Source organism: Castor canadensis, chromosome 4, assembly GCF_047511655.1.
Source record: "Castor canadensis chromosome 4, mCasCan1.hap1v2, whole genome shotgun sequence".
Classification (NCBI taxonomy): domain Eukaryota; kingdom Metazoa; phylum Chordata; class Mammalia; order Rodentia; family Castoridae; genus Castor; species Castor canadensis.
The window spans coordinates 64724086-64743782 of NC_133389.1; the positions used below are offsets into that span (position 1 = coordinate 64724086).

The window sequence follows — 19697 nt, forward strand, 5'->3', positions numbered from 1 at the left end:
GTCTGCCTGCGGACATGGGTGCTGAGGCTGTCTCCTAGCTAGGCTTGGCCTCCCGTGCAGACTCCCCTACCCAAGCTCCCAGTCTTCTGAACATGGGTGCTCTAATGGATGAACAGCTGCACCAGTGGTTCCTGCCTGCCTTGGGATCTTGGGGAGCCTGGTTCCCCAGAAACTGGGGCACATATGGATTCACACAGCAGGGCGATTGTTGGGCACAGGATTGTCAGGCAGGGTGCTTGCAGTATCTCCTGTCAGGGAACAGGGGATAAAGGACCCATAGAGGGAGCATTGAACAGAGATGCCCTTGCAGGGAGCCTCAGCTGATAGAAGGCTCTGGAGCTGCCATAGCCCTTCAGAGACTTTCCAGCCTTTGCACCACACCTTGAATGATCATTGGGTACAGGCTCTCCTGGTAGGGGAGGAGAAGCTTAGATAAAGTAGCTTCCTTCAGCCATCTCTATGGACCTCAAATGTCCCCCAAAGTCTCGGGTATTAAAGGATTAGTCCCAGGCTATGGGAGTGGTGGAGCCCTTAAGAGATGGAGCCTAGAGTGAGGTAATTACGAGCACACCCTTGAAGGGGATTGTAGGACCCCAGTCTCTTTTTTCTCTCTTCATTGCTTCCTGGTTGAGAGGTGAACAGTTTGCCCCACCAACCCACTCCCTGACATGATGTGCTGTCTCAGCACAGACCCCAGAGCAAGATCCAGCTGGCCATTGACTAAAACCTCCAAAACTGTGAGCCAAAATAAACCCTTCCTCTTTATAAGTTGGTTATCTCAGGTATTTTGTTAAAGCAACAGAAAGCTAGCTAATATAGCCACCAACAATTCCCAAGGAGGGATTCTGCTGTGAGCTGGCCCAGAAACACCTCAAGGAAGAGATGGAATGAGTACCTCAGTCCTGAAAGGGGATTCTACATTTACACCAAAGCAGTCACTGTGCACTACATTTTAGAAGAGATTCTGATAGAGAACAGAGCCTCCAGAGGATGTCAGAATAAACGGGACAGCTGAGAACTCGCGTCCTCCGGTAACTAGGAATATTCTCTTCATTGAAAAACAGAGTGAAGAGAAACATCATTCCTTATCACACACCACCACACTGGAAAAATGGTGGGTCATTTACTGTGCTAACATGGAACTGTTGCATCTGAGCCACACAGCCCACAGTGGAGAGGGTCAATGATAGTTAGCACACAGACCTATTTTTGGACTCCCCGCACGGTTCCAATAGCTCACAGATGGCCCTATGTTTGCATTCTGCTAACACTGCCTCTCCAGTTCCTAAGCATTCCTGCCTGGCTGACATCTACATTACTGAAACATTCCCTTTGGCTTCATGGCTCTTCCATCATTCAGTAACAAACTCCCTACATTAAATTTTCTCTTTTTAAAACACCTAGAGTGATTCCTGATTTCTGGTAGAATGCTAACTGATATAATCCTAATGAGATAATTACACATTTGAAGCTCTAGGTTATTTAATGAATTAAACGCCTGTCCTGTCCTCTGTGAGCACCTTCACAATGTCACTGCAAGGTGATCTTCTACACTCTGTTAACTCTTTGTTGCTCTAAGTTGGAAATGTGCCCTGGATTTAAAAGGACGTGGATTTCAGCTTAGTTCAAGAAAGAACTGTCTGAAAATACTATAGACTTCCCAGGAAGACAGGGAGGCCATGTGACCAGCCAGCATGTTGGGTGGAGAAGGGATGCCACCGTGTTGCTGGAACATTCATGGTCACTTCTAAAAGCACTTTCAACTCTAGAATCCTCTGTGTAAGTTTCAGCTCTCCCTTATCATACAATATCCCTAAGTGAAGCTTGGTGAGACTCAAAGCAACTTTATCACAATAACTTGTGTGTGTGTTGCTCAGGATGGAACCCAGGGGCCTTGCCTGCAACACGCAAGCTCTCTACCACTGAACTACACCCCATCCCCATCCTACTTTTTTAAAAACAAAGCTTTTTTTTTTTTTTTTTTTTTTTACTCTCAGCTCTTGGGTGATAAGTCTAAAGAAGTAACAAAACTGGGATTTTTAAAACAAAGCTTTTTAAAAAAAATTTGGCCAATAGCTAAACACAGATCTCCTCCTTCCTCTATAGCACACCTGTTCAATCACAAGCATGGAGAAAACATCATTTATACTCAGATATTCTTCATGCTGCTGGGGGCACTGAGATCAAAATTGACTGGCACTTCTGATCTAAACAACAAGAGCTTTCCATGGGGACCAACCCAAGAATTACATCAAAGAACCACTCTCTACGTTATACCACTAACATTCTTCATATCCTGGGCACCTCTGTGCATCACTGAGGAAGCACAATCACACAACCAAAGCTGCCCATGAAACCAAAGGGAGGGCAGAGTGTCCAGGAGCAATGGGCACATGTGTGCATCTCCCTTTCAGTCCAGGGAGGTCTGTATCAGCACAGGGTCCCTGCAAAGCATACTGCCCATATTGCCTCCTGAAACCATTTCAAATTCACTCAAAATTCACGTGCAGGCTGTGTGGATGCCAGAGGCAAAGCTTGCTGGTAGTAGCCCTTTCAGTTTGCCAATGCACTTGTCCACTGATTCATAAGAAGCATGTATGAACCCAAATTCATTAGTCCAAGTACATTTGAACCTGAGTCTCTGAAAAAGCCATACTGCTCCACTACCACATGTCCACCACTTGCATGGGTGGACTCCATGTAGGACCTTGCACCACACAGCAATGTCTTACCCAAGATGCACCTAAATACAGATCCTAGAAACACACTAATTGCAAGCCCTATGTGCTCAGAAATATGTGACATCTCTTCCTAGAGTCATCCACCTGCAATTATAAAAACAAGCAAATAAATGAGCTGACTATCAATCATGTTTATTGGCACTGAAATGCAACATGGTGTTGCTTCCAGATTCTAGCTGGAAAAATCCATGTGGGTTTCCCTCTTCTTTCTTCCTCTTCTGTGAGGATCGGTGCCAGCAGACACCTGTAAACTTTATGCTTTGTTTGTGCCCTGACCTTACAACATCTCATTAACATTGGTTATTTCTTCCCAACAGAGGATTCATGTTTTCCCTTTGATTTTAAACTGCACCTGCAGTGTTCCTGATAGTGTCAATTCTCAGTATACTTGGGCTTAAACTGATGGGCACTTATTAATTGTTGCGCATTCAGGGCTCCTGATTTTGTAAAATGGGAAAACTTAGGGGCTGCCACATAGGTGTGAAGGGGGAAAAGCCCAGTTGCTTGATCTCTAGAGAGAACAATGAGAGCCTATTTTGATATAAAAGCATCAGATAATTTAGTTTAATATGTAAAAGTAATCACTTCTAAAAGCACTGCTTTTTGAATGCTCAGGGAACCTTTCTTCAAGAAATAAGCTCCAAGTCCTGAAATAGGAGTTTTCTGTATGTCATAATCTTGTTTGTGAATTAAGAAATTATTCTATTTATGTTGATTGGCTTAGGAATGAGTCCATATACAATGTATTTGTGCTGTGATAAAGATTAGCATAAACTTTCATTTCTCCAACCGTTCTTAACTTTGTGTATTAAGCATTGCATTTAAGTAACTTAAAAGAGCTATTATTTAGGTTCTTCTTGAGACAGGAAAATCAACATGGCATCTGGAGCCATGACTACTCAGATGAATGATCATAATGTACCTTCTAAATTTAATAACAAATGAAGAGAATGGGAAAGATGGAGTCACCATTTGCTGTTCTGTGTATGCTGTGGTCTTTTTGCTTCTTTCTCCTTCAAAGAGTCCATCCTAACAAGGAAATCACCACCAAGGGTCTTTCCCATGCCACTATGGAGGTTGAGTCAAATCCATTTCCCTCTCCTTTCATGGAAACACACAGCCACATTTCACTTACCTACAGTGGTTGAAACAACCCTTATTTCTTGTCATGGCAATGTATAACAGAAACAACTTATGAAACTAACTCAGTGTAGTTTTGTTTTTATACTTGTAGAAGAAATTCTTAAATAAATTTTAAAAACAGACTGTGCTTCCTAATCAGAGCTCAGAATGCACAGTTACTTCTTTTTTCTGTGCCTGGAGGTTCTGGTAGGGCAATGAAAAAGATCTAAAACTTTGCAGGAGCATGCTTTAGAAACCACATCTACAACCCAACTACACTCTTTCACTAACTAATTGAGGCATATTCAAGAAATCTCAACTGAGGTATGAACACAACATAGTATGACAGGGACCAGAATTTGTACTCAGCTCTCCTGTAAATAGCTTAGACATTTCAGACATTGCTCTTCCTTTTCCAAATACCATACTCTTCCCAACAACTCAATACGCATATCTGCATCCCCATGCCATCTGCTTTATTTTATTGACAATACTTTGAACTATCCTTAACTCGTCAAAACATCCTAGATATACTCCCAAACCTCCTAATAAGGACCCAATAAGAACTTCCATACAGAGAATAGTATGAAGGTACAAAACATGCACCTATTCCCTGCTGGACCACCCTTGCTGCACAGAAAACATTTTTCCTAATGAATAAAGACAAACCCAGGATGTGGGCATGGTGGCACATGCTTGCAATCCCAGTATTTGGGAGACTGAGGCAGGATGATCAAGAATTTCAAGCCAGCCTGGGCTACTTAATACGAACCTGTCTCAAAAAGAGAAGAAAAAAATCCATGGAGCTCCACAAAATACGTTCCGACTACATAAACTCTATGTAATGGAATAGTAAATTATCTTACCTTGCATCGTCACTTTTGTTGGTTCTGAGAAGAGAGGAATGAGCAAGAGGTAGATAAGGTAGATGAAGGAGAGCCCATTGTATCTGAAGGCACATGCTGTAAATAGGAAGAGAGGGAGAATGCCATTAAAACGACAGCTAACAGAACCAGAGGTACAAAACCACAGTGTGAGTAATGGCGCTGGATATCAATGTACTGAATGGCATCACTTCCTAAATAGATATGTCAATCCCAAAATAATAAACTGAGTATTTATTCCATGTTCATCATTATGGTGTATGATGTAAAACTGAAAATTAAAATACACAGTCCCTGCTCTTAAAATCTAAACCGAAAGTTAAAGAGAAAGCTATTTAAAGTAATAAGAGCAACAGTAATTTTAACACAATATAAAAGGATATAAATGTGGCATAAAAACATAAAGTTGTGGAGTAAAAACATAGACTTGTTATATGAAATTGAAACTACATTTCAATTAGACTATTTACTGGCCTAAAATAGTCTGTTTTTAACTAGAAGATGTTTTATGTAATCTTAATCATGCCCATAGAGAAAAAGCCTATAGTAAATTCACAAGAGATAAATGAAATCAAACTTACCCTAGAGAAAAATCACCAAACCACAAGGAGAGAGTAAGGGAGGAAGAAAGAACAAAAGGACTTAAGAGCAACCAGAAAACAGTGAACAGAAGGGCAGTAGTAAGTCCTCACCTTTCAAAAACTACTTGCATGTAAATGAATTGAATTCTCCAATCAAAAGACTAAATGGTATTTTAAAAATCCAATTGTATGCTTCCTACAAGAGACTCACTTCACATTACGGACAGACATGGACTGACAATGAAAGGATAGAAAAAAATGCTCCATGGAAATGAAAATAAAAAATAGGAGTAGCTATGCTTACACCAGATAAAGTAGATTATAGTTCAAAACTCAAATGTAAAGTGACATGACAAAGGTCATTATTCAGTGGTAAAGGTGTCAATTCATCAAGCAGATGCAACAGTTATAAGTATACATGCACCTGACCTAGAAGCACCTGAATATGTAAAGTAAATAAGGAAAAGTATAAAGGAAGAGATAGAAAGCAATGTAGTAACAGTAAGAAGTTATATATCCCATTTCACAATGACAGATCACCCAGACAGAAAATCAGTAAGGACCCATCAGACTTACACTGAATGTAGACTAAAAGAGCCTAACAGACGTACACAGAGTATTCCATCTGACAGAAGCAAAATACACATTCTTCTCTAGTACAGATGAAAGATTCTCCAGGACAAAACATTTGTCATGCAACAAAACCAGTTTTAAACATTTTAAGAAGATTGAAATTATATCAAATATATTTACTAACCATAATGCTTGGAAACTAGAAATTAATAACAGGAATTTTGAAAAATTCACAAATCATGGAAATTAAACAACATGGCCTGAACAACCAAAGGGCCAAAGAAGAAATTCTTAAGGAAATTAAAAAATTTATTGAGACAAATGAATACAGACACAAAACATACTAAAACCTATAGAATGAAGAAAATGCAAGTCTAAGAAAGAAGCTTAGAAATGCACACACACAAAAAGGAGATAGATCTCAAATTATCTACTGCTGCATCTCAATGACTAAAGTAGAACAAATTAAGCCCACAGTTAGTAGAAGGAAGGAAGTGGCAAAAATCAGAACTGAAACAGAGACAGTAACAACAGACAATAGATAAGATCCATGAATCTAAAGTTGGTTTTTTAAAAGATAAGCAATTCTCTAAGAAAAACAAAAATTTTCAAAAGATAAACTAAAAACTAAAAGAGCAGACATTATCACTGATACCACAGAAATACAAAGCATCATAAGAGACTAAATATTTCCTCAAAATTGGGTAAACAAGAAGAAATAGAAAATTCCTAAGTATATGCAACCTACTGAGATAGAATAATGAAGAAGCAAAAAATATGAACAGACCAAAAGTGAGTAAGGAGATTGGATGAGTGACAAAAGTTGCCCATTACAACAAAGTCTGGTAACTGATGACCTTACTGCCAGATTCCACCAACTACTTGAAGAGAACCAACACTAATCCCAAACAGGGGAAATACTTTCAAGTTCATTTTATGAGACTAGCATTACCTTGGTGCCAGTGACAGAAAAGGACACCACAAGAAAAGAATTGTTAAACTACAGACCAATACTGCTGATGAATATAGATGCAAAATTCCTCAATACCAGCAAACTGAATCCAATAGCACATCCAAAGGATCACTCGCCAAAATCAAGTGGGTTTTATCCTGGGGATGGAAGGATAGTTCAATATATACAAATCCATAAATGTGATATACCATATTAACAGAATGAGGGAAAACCCATAAGGTCACCTTAAAGATGCAGAAAAAGTATGTGACCAAATTCAACATCCTTGAATGATTGAAACTCTCAACAAAGTAAGTACAGAAGGATGGAGCACGAAGCCCAGATCATGAAAAAGTCACAGCTAATAACATACTCAGCAGTGAAAAGCTGAAAATTTTCCTCCAAGTCAAAAAGGAATAAGTCAAGGAGGCTCACTCGTGTCACTTCTATTCAACATAAAACCAGAAGTCCTAACCAGAGGAAGAAATAAAAGGCATAAAATTGCAAAGAAATAAAATTGTCTGTTGCAGATGCATAGTCTAATATATATATTTTTAAAAACCCCAAAGATGCCACCAAAATGTTAGAATTAATTTTTTTAATTCAGTGAAGTTAAATAATTCAATCTCATTTCTCAGCAAGACTTGATGTTTCTCATACATAAATTCAGACTGTGATTGTTTATTCCATCAGCAAACGCTCTATGTTGGCCCCTGTTGTAGGCTTGGGATACACACAGAGCAAAATGGAAAAGTAAAAGTCCCTCACTGCTGTGGAGGTTGACAATTGGGTGGGAAGATAAGGATAAACGGTCACCATAATAAAATCTAGTGTTCTGGAAGGAAGTGCTGTCAGTGGGCTAGGAGCAGGGTGGGAAGGCAGGCTGCAACACTCATCAGGAAAAGCAAAAGAGCCTTGGAGAAGGTGAGAGTTGGTTGCAGAGTGGAGGAGGTGAAGGAAATGAACTGGGAGTGCTGCTGACCCTGTGCAAAAGCATGCCAGGCAGGTGAGACTTCCAAGCAGAGGCCCCCGAAGGAGGCAAGCAGAAACCTCCAGGAGCCAGATCACACAGGCCTTGCAAACCATCCGAGGCCTCCAGGGTTCACTCGGAGTGGCCCCTAGAGTGATCCTCCTTGCCTCAAGGCTACTTGACTCCTGGTGACAACTGTGGTTCCACTTCCCACCAGCACCCACCCTGTGCTGTTGCCCACTTAAGTTATCTGCACTCACTGGGTGCAGCATGACTCACTGTCCCCACTGTAATTATCCCAATGTCCCCTGAGACCAGAATGCAGCCAGCCCTCTCTGCTAGCTTATTCCTGCACCACCTGAGATGACCACACCTGCTGCAAATGAAAGGCACACCTCCCGGGACCCTTCCAGGGCACTTTCACCCAGCACCACATGCAGTTGTTCATGACATGCCCAGGGTTGTCTGTTCCATGTCATGTACCCATGCCCACAAAGTGGAAGATTAAATAAAAGTGCAATAAAAAACTTGAACCGATTCTTGGAGGCGGGGGTGGCAGGTAAAGGGTGCAGGAATATGGTGCAAATACTGTGTACACATGTATGTAAATGGAAAAATGATATCTGTTGAAACTATTCCAGGAATGGGAGGATAAAGGAGAGCAATGGAGGGGGTGAATTCAATTATGATATATTTGATACACTGTAAGAACTTTTATAAATGCCTCAACATACCCCCAACCAGCCCAACATAAAAATAAATAATAAATAAAATTAAGGACACCTGTGTTAGCTGGTCTTTCATCACTACAACAAAATAGTTGGGAGACTCAATATAAAAAGAGGAAAGATTTACTCTGCATACAGGTTTCTGACTATGGTCACTTGACCCTATCACTTGGGCCTTTTGCAGCAAAGAACCTAACTTCTTTCACTAGGCCCCACATCCAAAAACTCCACCAGCTCCCAACAGCACCATGGGCTGGGGACCAAGCCTTTATTTAACACATGTGTCTTTGGGGAGCACTCAAGATCTAACTAAATCAATGTCTAAAACAAAACGCAGGGAATAGAGGCATGTGGCATCTCTGGTGACACAGAATCATCACAAAATGACATTGCCTACAATAAACATCCAGTAACTATAAGTTTTCTTTGTTTTGGTCCTAGTTGTTTGTTTCAATGTTAATGTGTGTAGTGCAACCAAATCACCTAACTCTGAATTTCTGGGTCAAGAGAAAAATAAAGGTGACTTGTGTGATTGTCATTTTAAAGAGCACTCATGGTGCACTTACCTATTTATATTCATGGTAGCTTACTCCTGTGTGCTTACTATGTGGCATGCTCTGATCTGTGCACTTCATGCATGTTGATAACTGTCCTCATTTTACAGACTATTTCCTTCACACATAAATAAGTAGCCCATGAGGTGGCCAAGCTAAGTAGCCAGTGAGGTTTACACCCAGCAGTCTAGTTCTTGAGTCATCACGAAATACATGACCTTGACAACCTCGACACCACAGTACATCCTTACTGCATATATCTTTCTCTTCAGTCAAATGTCTAGGCTTTGGTGAGGCCAGGCCCACAGCCTCAGACCCCTCGAGACACCTTCAGTGCTTGGCCAGGTCCTCCCTTGAACATGGCAAAAACACTGTGTGTGCTTTGTTGTTTCAAGGTTTTATAACCTTGTCCTGTAAAGTGTTATATCCCTCATGACTGAAATATGTATCCTGGGAAATTTTCCCATGCTTAATTTAGGAGGTGGGAGAAAGAAGCCAGTCTCTTTTCCCACACCACACCCTTTAGTTACCATCACTTACAGCATAGTCCAAAAAGCTAAAGAATAAGACAAGGATGACTTGGTTGTGGGGAGCAGCCTTTAAAATGAGCCCTGGTAACCCTTACCTCCTGGTATTTACCCCATGTGTGTCATCCTCTCCTCTTGAGGGTACGCTGGTCTTAGTGACCTGCTTCTAATAAACAGAACACACTCAAACTACTGGGGTATGACTATGAGGTGCAAAACAGTTGTGGCCCTATCTTGGGCTTCCCTCTCTTCTCCTGCTCACTCTGAGGGAAACTGACCACCATGTGGTGAGCTGTCTTGTGGGGAGGCCCAGGTGGAAAGGAACAGATGTTTTCTGCCAAGAGTCAGCCCTCTCCAGTCAACAATCACCTGTGCAGCTTGAAATGAAGTCCTTGCATGGCTGTGCTCTGGCTGGTGTACCTCCCTGGCTTATAGCCCATGAGAGAAACTGAGCCAAAGCACCCAGCTCAGCGACACTTAGGGTCCTGACTCCCAGGAATGCTGAGACCACCTCTGCTGTTTTAAGCTGCTCCCTGTTTGGTTAATTTGTATGTAGCAACAAAAAACTATTATCTAAACTAAAAAACAGAATAATAAAAATTAAGCCACTTGCACAAATCTGAATTCAACATGAAATATTTGAAATAAAACCATTTGACTCATGACAGTAAGCAACCAAATTCCTGAATTTTCTGCTTCTACCTGATGTGTGTGAAGCTGCTGCCCAGGAGTTATTCAAGTTTATGAGGGCATAAAATGCCATATCTAAGTGAGTTACCTCCTTCTAGGGCAAAATATGCCTTTGAACTTGGCAATACAGCACATTCAAGCTACAAAAGCCTTAGAAGGCAAGCCTTGCTCCTTTATCAAGAGTGATGTGCCTTTGTTCAGGACCCAGAGACAAAGCACATTTGTCACTTTTCATAATTAGCTATCATTTTCTGGCTGCACAGTGTTCCCCTAGTCCCCACCCTCTCCAGGGCACATCAAGCAGCTGTACCTCTTCCCTGTCTCAAGAATGTTAGTGCCCACAGAGCAGTAAAGACACAGATCAAAGTGTTCAAAGGAGCACATTACTGTTTTTACACTATAGTCTCCACTTCCTAGTTTTAACCACCCAAGAATGTAAGAGAATTTCCACAGAAGTTTGACATCAGCTTACAGTAATTTCTCAAATACAGACCTTTGTCAGGCCTAGAGCACTCACTGAATGCAACAACTGGTGTGCTTTATAAAACATCACCCCCACCATTTGAGTCGTAAACATTTCCACTTGCCTCATTAACAATTGTTATTTTTCTAAAGATGAAAGCTGGCATGCCATTTTGAAAAAAAAATAACTGCAAATAGGAAAAATGATAGCTTTCCCTTGAACAAGTTGTAATTTATCAATAGAGACAGGGGAAATCCCTTGCAAATACAAAATTGTTAAGATGGCCACATAACATTTATAAAAATACTTGTGTTGTGATTCATACACAATTATTTCCTTATTACTGCAAGCGTGATCACAGATATGTGCAGTTTCACTTGCCCTTCTATAATAGTTCAAGTGATAATTTTAGATTAGGTTATTGAAAGTAAGTGCTCTCAGAGCTGACATTTTAGCAAGATGTGACTTCCTATCTCCTTCGTGCCTTTAGCAGGGGCAAACGACAGCACCCCATTAACAGCACGGGAAACAGGACCTCAGAGTTTAGAGCCTTCAGAGTCACTAAGCACATTATAAATGCTCTCTTTTGCTCCAAGGGCTTTGTTTATTTTAACAGTTGCCACTGCGGTAAATAGAGACACATTACTCTGGATAAGCAACCTTGGTGTTAAGTGACAAAATAGTTCTGTCAATTTGGTGACTCTAGAAATTTTGGGTTATATTTTTAATATTTTTCCTTTCATACTCTGAAGCAACCAATTGCTTTTTTTGGTTATTTTATAAATTTTTTAAACTAGGGAGAAACAGCTGCAAAGTATTTACAATGGGACAGGAAACAAATTAAACAATCGTAGATTTTTCCCGAGGAAGCAAAACTATCAAAGAAACAAGAGACAGGAAAAAGGCTGTTACGTTGCCTGATTCATTGTCTATTTGTGTAGAACCTATTTCCCCATCAGACGCTATGCTTCCACCCGGTTAAAACTGCCACCAGGAAGTGACACTTTGGAACAGTGGACTGTGGGACAAGTGCTCCCTCTACCTGACCTCCGTGCCCATAGGACTTTGCTCCAAGTGCTGCTTTCAGACACTTATGAAAATCATTAATTCTTCAAAACAGATGATGCAGTCCATGCCATTCAGAACGGCCGCACACGCACGCCCACGCCTGTTCTCACCACATAGCACCTTCGGCAGATCCTTCGGGCACACCAAAAGAATGTTCAAATCTTTGTGATGTTTTCAAAGAAGAAAATATGGTCTCACATTTACAGATCGTTCATGTTTTAACTTTACATCTTCATCCAGAGTATGAAAGCTGACACTGTTACGACAAGAGCATCAACAAAACATTGATGCACTCATGCACTTCTTATACCTCAAGAAGAAGAAATATTACATTGCACTTTCATTTTATTAAAGATGTTAGTTTTAAAAATGTGGTTGTAAGATAAAGCCTTAAGGAAAACATGAAGTTTACATGGTTATAAATTATAAGGAGTTAGAGTCGAATCGTAGTAGAAAATCCTGACTACTATTCAACTTGATAAAAATTTAAGCTAATTAAAGGAAAACCTAGGTGAAAATGTCTTACCTGCAAGAGAAAAAAAGCATTGGCTTAAATTTTCTACTTTTCCCAAATAACTTGAGATGTTATCTACTGGGATAGAAGACCTTAATTTGATTTTTTTGAGTGAGTTTAAAAATGCATTGCCCTTTTTTTTTTCAGTGCTGAGGATCATACCCAGGGCCTTGAATCTGTTTCATTGCTTTTTTAATGAGTATAAAATGGTAGAATTCTGTTTTCTTTTTCATATAGATACTGTTAAATATTAATAAGTGAACTTAAAATCTCTAAACTTATCCTGATACACTGGACAGTTTTCAAGAATTTTACAGAAAGAACAACAGTGCTTTTTCAAAAACTCTTTAAAAATCTTTTAATGTGATGCACCATTTTCCAAGTCTATCCAGAGAAACTTGTATTTAATCCGAAACTCCTTAGGCTCAAGTTCAGCACTGCTCATGTTATAGGATTGCCTCTGATCTAAAAGAATACCAGCATGGATTTTCTCGTGGTGGAAAATGAGGAAATAAAGGTTCATGGTACATTCTTAATCAATCTGAAAAAGTGTATTAGAAATTATAGGAGCTGGGGATATAGCTCAGTATTAGAGCCCAGGTATAGCATGTATAAGGCCTTGGGTTCAATCCCTAGCACCAAAAAGAAAGCAAAAAGAGGAAGGAAAGAAGGAAGAATGGGAGGGAGGGAGGGAGGAAGAAAGGGAAGGAGGACGGAATTATGAGTAGAAAGAGCTTTGCATTTAAATCCACAGCTGGTGACCTACCAAAATAAAACCTGTTCTTTTCACTGCCAAGAGCAGGGTGACCAGTGAGAATGAGCTGAGAATGGGTCAGATGCTTACAGTTTATTCACCCTTAACCTTAGTGACTTCGTTAGGTGCTGAAGAGAAGAATCCATGTTGGCAGAGAAGATCCTGCATGTTAATGTCTTGCTACCTTATTTTACTTTGCAGTAACTGATACAGAAATCACTAATCATCCTTCATGCACACATTTACTCTCATGTGAAGAATGGACCTTTCAATTTTATTCTTAACTTGTAGAGAATTCAGCACTATTCAATCAGTAAGATTATGATATGCCTCTCTCATGGTCCACACAAGCAGAATGAAGAACCTAGCTTAATCTTAAATATAATTAATTTCCATTAAGCTGTTTATTAACGATTTGTATGTCTTCTTCTGACAAGTGTCTGTTTACTTCTTCAACCCATTTTATTTTACTGTTTTATTTTATTTATTTTATTATTTTATTTTATTTTATTATTTTATTTTATTTTATTTTATTATTTTATTTTATTTTATTGTGGCACTAGGGTTAGCCTCACACTTGCTAGGTGGGCACTCTACCATTTGAGATGCTACCAGCCTTCTTTAGCTCATTTTAATTGAATTTTTTGTATTCAGCTTTTTGAGTCTGTTACATATTCTGTTTACCAATCCCTTGTCAGATGAATACTTTGCAAACATTCTCTCCCTTTCTTAGGTTGTCTCTTAATTCTGTTGATTGCTTCTTTTGCTGTGCAGAAGCTTTTTGTTTGCTTTACTATGTTTGACATAATCTCATTTGTCTGTTTTTATTTTGGTTGCCTGTGCCTTTGGGGTGCTATGTAAAAAAATAGCACCTGAATCAGTATCTTGAAGAGTTTCCTCTATGTTTTCTTATAGCAATTTTCTGTTTTCAAATTTAACATTTAGCCCTCTGATCCACTTGGACTTGAATTTTGGATGTGGTGAGAAAGGATCTGTGTTTGATCTTCTACATATGTATATACAACTTTGCCAATGCCATTTGTTGATTTTTACTTTTTTTGCAGTACTGGGGCCTGAACTCAGGGCCTCATGCTTGCTAGGCAGGCGTGCTACCACTTGAGCCACTCTACCATGCCAGCACCATTCATGATTGAAGCAATGGAAGTACCTGTTGCTCTGATGTGATTATTGCACACAGTGTGCATGTATCAGATGACCACACTGTACCACAGAAACACACACACAGATTATGGCTCAATAAAAAAGAAAATAATTCAAAGCCTATTTTCCTCAGTAAAAACATTGTTTTATAGTAACAAACTATGTATCATGCTTAGACTTATAACAATGTTTTAATTCCAGTTTTCCCAGTTTTTGACTTTTTAATCAACTCTGTCTTTATTAACTCCATCTTATTTTTAATTACTCTTCTATAATTTTCCCAAAGTTTAGCTTCTTTTCTTTTTTTAATTTTTAATTTTATTAGCATATTATTATTATGCTGGGGCTACATTGTGACATTTATAAAAGTACTTACAGTGTATCTTAGTTAGACTCACCCCCTCCATCATTCTCCTTTATCCTCCCTCCCCTCTTCTTAGAATAGTTCCAGTGGACCTCATTGTTCCATTTTCATACATGAGTGCATAATATTCCCAACATATTCACCCACCTTCACCCTCTCCTTAGGTCTTCCCCCCACCTACTGGTACCAAACCCCAGACAAGACCCATTTTACTTTCCTATCCCCTTCATTTTTTGTAAAAAGACATTTTTGTTTGTTTAAGATATCTATACAGGGAATTTCATTGTGACATTTCCATGTATATATGTATTATAACTCAAATTGGTTCATCCCCTCCATTTCTCTCCTTTCTACCTTAGTCCTTAAGCCTGATTTCTGCAGGTTTAAAGATTGTATATTCATTCTTGTATAGAAAGTACATCAACCATATTCACTTTCTTAACTTCCTTCCTTAAACCTCCCTCTTCCATTAGTCCCCTCCTCTTAGCGTGACCTATTTTGTACTCTTGTACTTTGTTGGTTGGGTGTCTGTTCACTGCTGAGTGGGATTTTTGCCTTGGTATTATACCTGTACATTCATTGTGCTAAGTCAGTGTAACCCCCCACCAACTGCCCTTCCTCGACCCCCCATCCTGTGTTGCATAACACTTTTCAGGAAGTTTCCTTGTTTCTACACAGACCTTATGTATTTCATTGTTATCCACTGTCTTTCTTTCCTTCTCCTCCTCCTCCCTAGGTCTCCTCTACCTTCTTTTCTTGATGTATACAAATTCTACCACAGTACAAACTCACTGTGATACGAGTTTTACATCATTGGTTCTCTGAGAACACAGGTCCTTGCCAGGCTTCAACTTCTCCAGTATATTTCAAAATTTATCTTCCTGGACGTTTCAAATTCAGAGCATCACCCCTCCTTTCTGTTAATGTCATCTCTCTAAGATATTAGTTTGAACAATTGAACTCACTAGTTTTAGATGTCAAAAACAGCTGTTTGCAAATTCATATGGCTCAACTTCAATGAGATCAGGCCTGTCCTGCTGGACTTTGCCACAAAATCAAAATGAAAGGCAATTTCTATTTTCAAAAATAAGAGAAATTGTTATCAATCCCATTCCATCCCCTGACATTCAAATGCCTCCTACACACTCATCCCAAAGCATTTTGAGATGGCTGTGGAAAAAAAAAGTGACAACAAAGGCCGCAACAGATACACTTAGACAGGCTTTCTGTAAGCAGCAGTGGCCTTTAAATAATAGGAGTAATTTACTGCCTGACACTGTTTTCTTCTTTCAAGAACTTAGCAAAAATACTTTCGGTGGGCTTTGACTGTAAGCTGTAGAATATTCTATATTATTCTTGGCAGCATTCTCCTTAGACTGATGTGCACATTAGAATGAGAAGAAATCAATTCTGCTATCTATGATGAGGTCATGTTTCTCCCATCTTCAGTACATCATGGTGCCCGACTTTGTAACTTCTTCCATAACTCAGATGGCTGAAAATTGGTAAAAAAGAAAATACTGTTTTATCTTGATAAATTTACTGTGACATTCTGCCTGCTTTTTCCTGGGGATGCCCTCTTCTTGACATAAGTGGAACTGTCACTATTATTTTCAACTTCTTGTGTTGCTAGAGAAGGAGACACACCTTGCATGGGGTGAATTCAGACTTTTATCCTATCTGGGGTTTATGCGCTGATGACCGTACTAATGAGAATCAGCGTGAGATCTTCCCTGTGAGAAAGCATCCAAGCAAACAACGAACTGGACGAATTCCTCAAAATGAGCCTCCTCAGCCAGATTGCTTCCACCGGGCTCTACCTAATCAGTATCTCTGAACTTGCATTCAGTCAAATCTCGCATTGCTGGAAATGAAATGGAATAAACAGGAATCCTTACAGTTGTCTCCCCCCAACCTCACCCCATGCTCCTGGCTGCCTCAGCCCTCCACCCTTCATCTGCTCACCTGTCTTTTCAGTATATGTCACATCAACTCACCTTAAACATTTGAGTTAGAGTAACTACTCTAATTTTTGGCCTCGGGACTTGAGATCATTGGATTCTTTGATTGCTAAGTAATGGAATCTTCGATTGCCTAAATTTCCAGACATAGATGATGTTTCACTTTCCCTTGTCCATTTATATGCCTTGTGTTTGCTAAATGGTGCATAACAGTTCAGAACTTTCCAAGTGGGGCTGCTGCAGTATCAGCGTCTACCTCCAAACAGTAGGTACAACTTACAAGCCACTGGATACTAACTGTGTCAATTCCTTAGCAGTCAGGTTACCTCCACAAATGTCTCTGCTAGGTCACATGGCAAATTTTACTGGGGAATGGGAGGTTGCAGAACCCTGACCCTTTGGGACTATCTAAAAAAGTCAAGCAACATCTACCCCTTAAATACACCTCCAGTTCTACCCAACTCTCTTGTTAGTCATTCCCCAGACATGCATATCACCAGTCTCTTTGGGACAGAGACTGTTTCCTGTTTATTAGTCTATTTTCAGCTCTATTCCAATTTCTGAACATAGTAAGCATTCAGTAAATATTTACTGAAAAAGTCAATAAATTTTTATCTCTTCCTTTGCCAACCTGCAATGTCCTCTGCCCAAGAATCTCTCATAAGTTCCTAACTAGGTCCAATGTTTGCCTCTTCCTTAAGAACATCCTCATCACCTCAATAAAAAGTCACATTTTCTGAATAAAAAGCATACATGTCTCACAATATGTGAATGGCTCAATGAGGAATGCCACACAGTGGAATTCTGTGCAATAGTGACCAGTCTGTGAAGTAGACACTGTCACTATCCCCCATTTAGAGGAAACTGAGGCTGTTTAAGAGACTTACTATGTACCTCATCCAACACCAAGGTAAAACTGGAGTCAACCCCACTTAGCCTGGTTCTAGAAGCCCTATTTCCAACTGCTCTATCCTGCTACTTCTCTTACTTGTACAGACAACATCTGTAAGACTGCATCACACTACTAGCATCTGTTGCCTCTGGGAAGAAGGATTAAATAAAGCAATACTTTTCTGAGTGAGGCTCGAACATCTGTCTTGTGGAACTGGCAGTAGACTGCTTGGTGCTGAGGAAGCAAGGGAGAACTGAGGACAGACAGCAAAGCCTGTTCTGTTGGCCATTGTGAGAAAAGACACACCTAGCCTTCTTCTGGACCCCGAGCTTTGTCTTTCTTCCTTTTTTCCTTTAGGTAAAGTGGGGAGGAATCTTAAACTAAACAAATGATTTCAGAAAAGGACATCCAGCCACTTTGTCAGCAAGAATTAGCATAAGAAATCTAATGAAGATTTCCTGTGGACTTCATAAGGACAGCTAGAGAAAGGAAATACATATGACAAATTCTAATTATCTTGTCCTCTATACATACCACTTTGGACTACATCTGTTCTGTTTCAGTTTGGTTTCCCCTTCTATAGAACAAATGAATCCTGAACAGCAAATTTTTTTTCTTTTCTACCATTGTTTTTCTCTTTTTTTTTTTTCAGGTATCATGTAGAATGTATTAATTTTGGTTGCAGGTTGCCTAGAATTGCAACCTGGAACCTAACAGAAAACCAACTCCAGCCTCCTTAGTTTCCCTGCAAGCAAACCCCAACACCCCCAAAATGCCTCTTCCCAAGGTCCCTACCAGACTGTAATAAAGGAGTGCGCTTCAAAGGAGAAGACCACCGTTTTATCCCAGCAAGTTCTATTCACATGTAGGATGCTGGAGTGCCAAGCATACTTGACGGCTACAACCTGCAGTGCCGTGGGTGCCAAAGGTGACCTTGTCCTTCACAGGAGCTGCCTTGGTGGACATAACCTCCTTCATTCTGCAGAACCCTCGGGCTAGACAACCACTTCCTCCACCCACACTGAGGTTCTCGGTCCCATCACTCCTGCCCTGCCTTCGCATACCCAACCAGCATCTGGGCTAAGGACCAGCTTGTGGCCTCAGCACAGCAGCGCATGCTGACTTTACAGACGAAGATATGATGCCTATTTTCACTTTATCTCATGTCCAGCTCTAAAAGGCTGCTTTGCTGTTACAGAGAGAAATATGCTTCTTTATCTCATGACTAGGACCAGAATTTCTATTAGACAAAGAATGATACTGGATTAGATATTTTCCTAGATAAGTTTTTAGGGTACAATGAGAGATCCCCAGAGATCCAAGTCAGGGAAGAAATTGTTAGGGAACAATGTTGTCTGTGACTTCAGAAATGAAGTGAAAATAGAGAGAAGAGAAGCCTGAGACAGATAGAGGTGAAGCTCTGAGATGGAAAAAGGCCTGCAGGACATGGAGTAGGCTCCTTCTGGGACCAGAAGAACCTCTACAGTTACCCTTGAAACAAATGCATGCTGTGAGGCTCTGAAGGCTGAGCTGTGCCTTCCATCCAATGGGGGTTAGAATAAAAGCCCCAGCCAGGAAGCCCTCTGAAATCTGCAGACTTCCTGAGAGCTGTAGGTTCTCATAGGTTGTGCAGCTGGGACTCAGAGGACAGGTGAACTTCACATGACAGCTGGTGGCACACAAGCTTGATACCCAAACAAGCAGTCCACTTAATCCATTTTAATTCAGAATTCGATCAAATCAGTTAAGAGGCAGGAAAGGTAGGAAAGGACCTCCTAGTTATCAGATATCTGGTAGAATTAAATTTTCTTTGCAATCCTTTGTTGAACAAATCAAATTTCATGCAGTGTGCATCAAGTTCCAGGGAAAGGCCTTGGCTGGGCCTGCTCATGTTATGAAGCCCTTGTCTAACCCGATTCACACCAAAGACTTGTGAAGCAGGAATTTTCCCACAGTTCTTGCACAGAAAGAGGAAACAAGAAGCAGTAGAGGTCAACCAATATCAGGAGGACCGGAAGGTTCAGCCAGATCACAAATTTCAGGTTTCTTTTATAAAAATTAATATATAGGACGAACACTGGTGGCTCACGCCTGTAATCCTAGCTAGTCAGGAGGCAGAGATTAGGAGGATCACAGTTCAAAGCCAGACCAAGCAAATAGTTCAAAAAACTCTATCTCAAAAAAAACCCATCACAAAG

General features: G+C 40.2%; 1 protein-coding gene across 5 annotated transcripts in view; it reads right to left on the reverse strand.

Annotated features, from left to right (window-relative positions):
- The window catches only part of LOC109702382 (piezo-type mechanosensitive ion channel component 2), a 385390-nt gene that overhangs the window by 312639 nt on the left and 53054 nt on the right, over positions 1-19697 (reverse strand). For all 5 annotated transcript variants that reach the window (XM_074070349.1, XM_074070347.1, XM_074070346.1 and 2 more), the window contains exon 2: positions 4730-4825. In XM_074070349.1, the coding sequence (XP_073926450.1) occupies positions 4730-4825 (96 nt within the window). The remainder of the gene's footprint in view (positions 1-4729; positions 4826-19697) is intronic.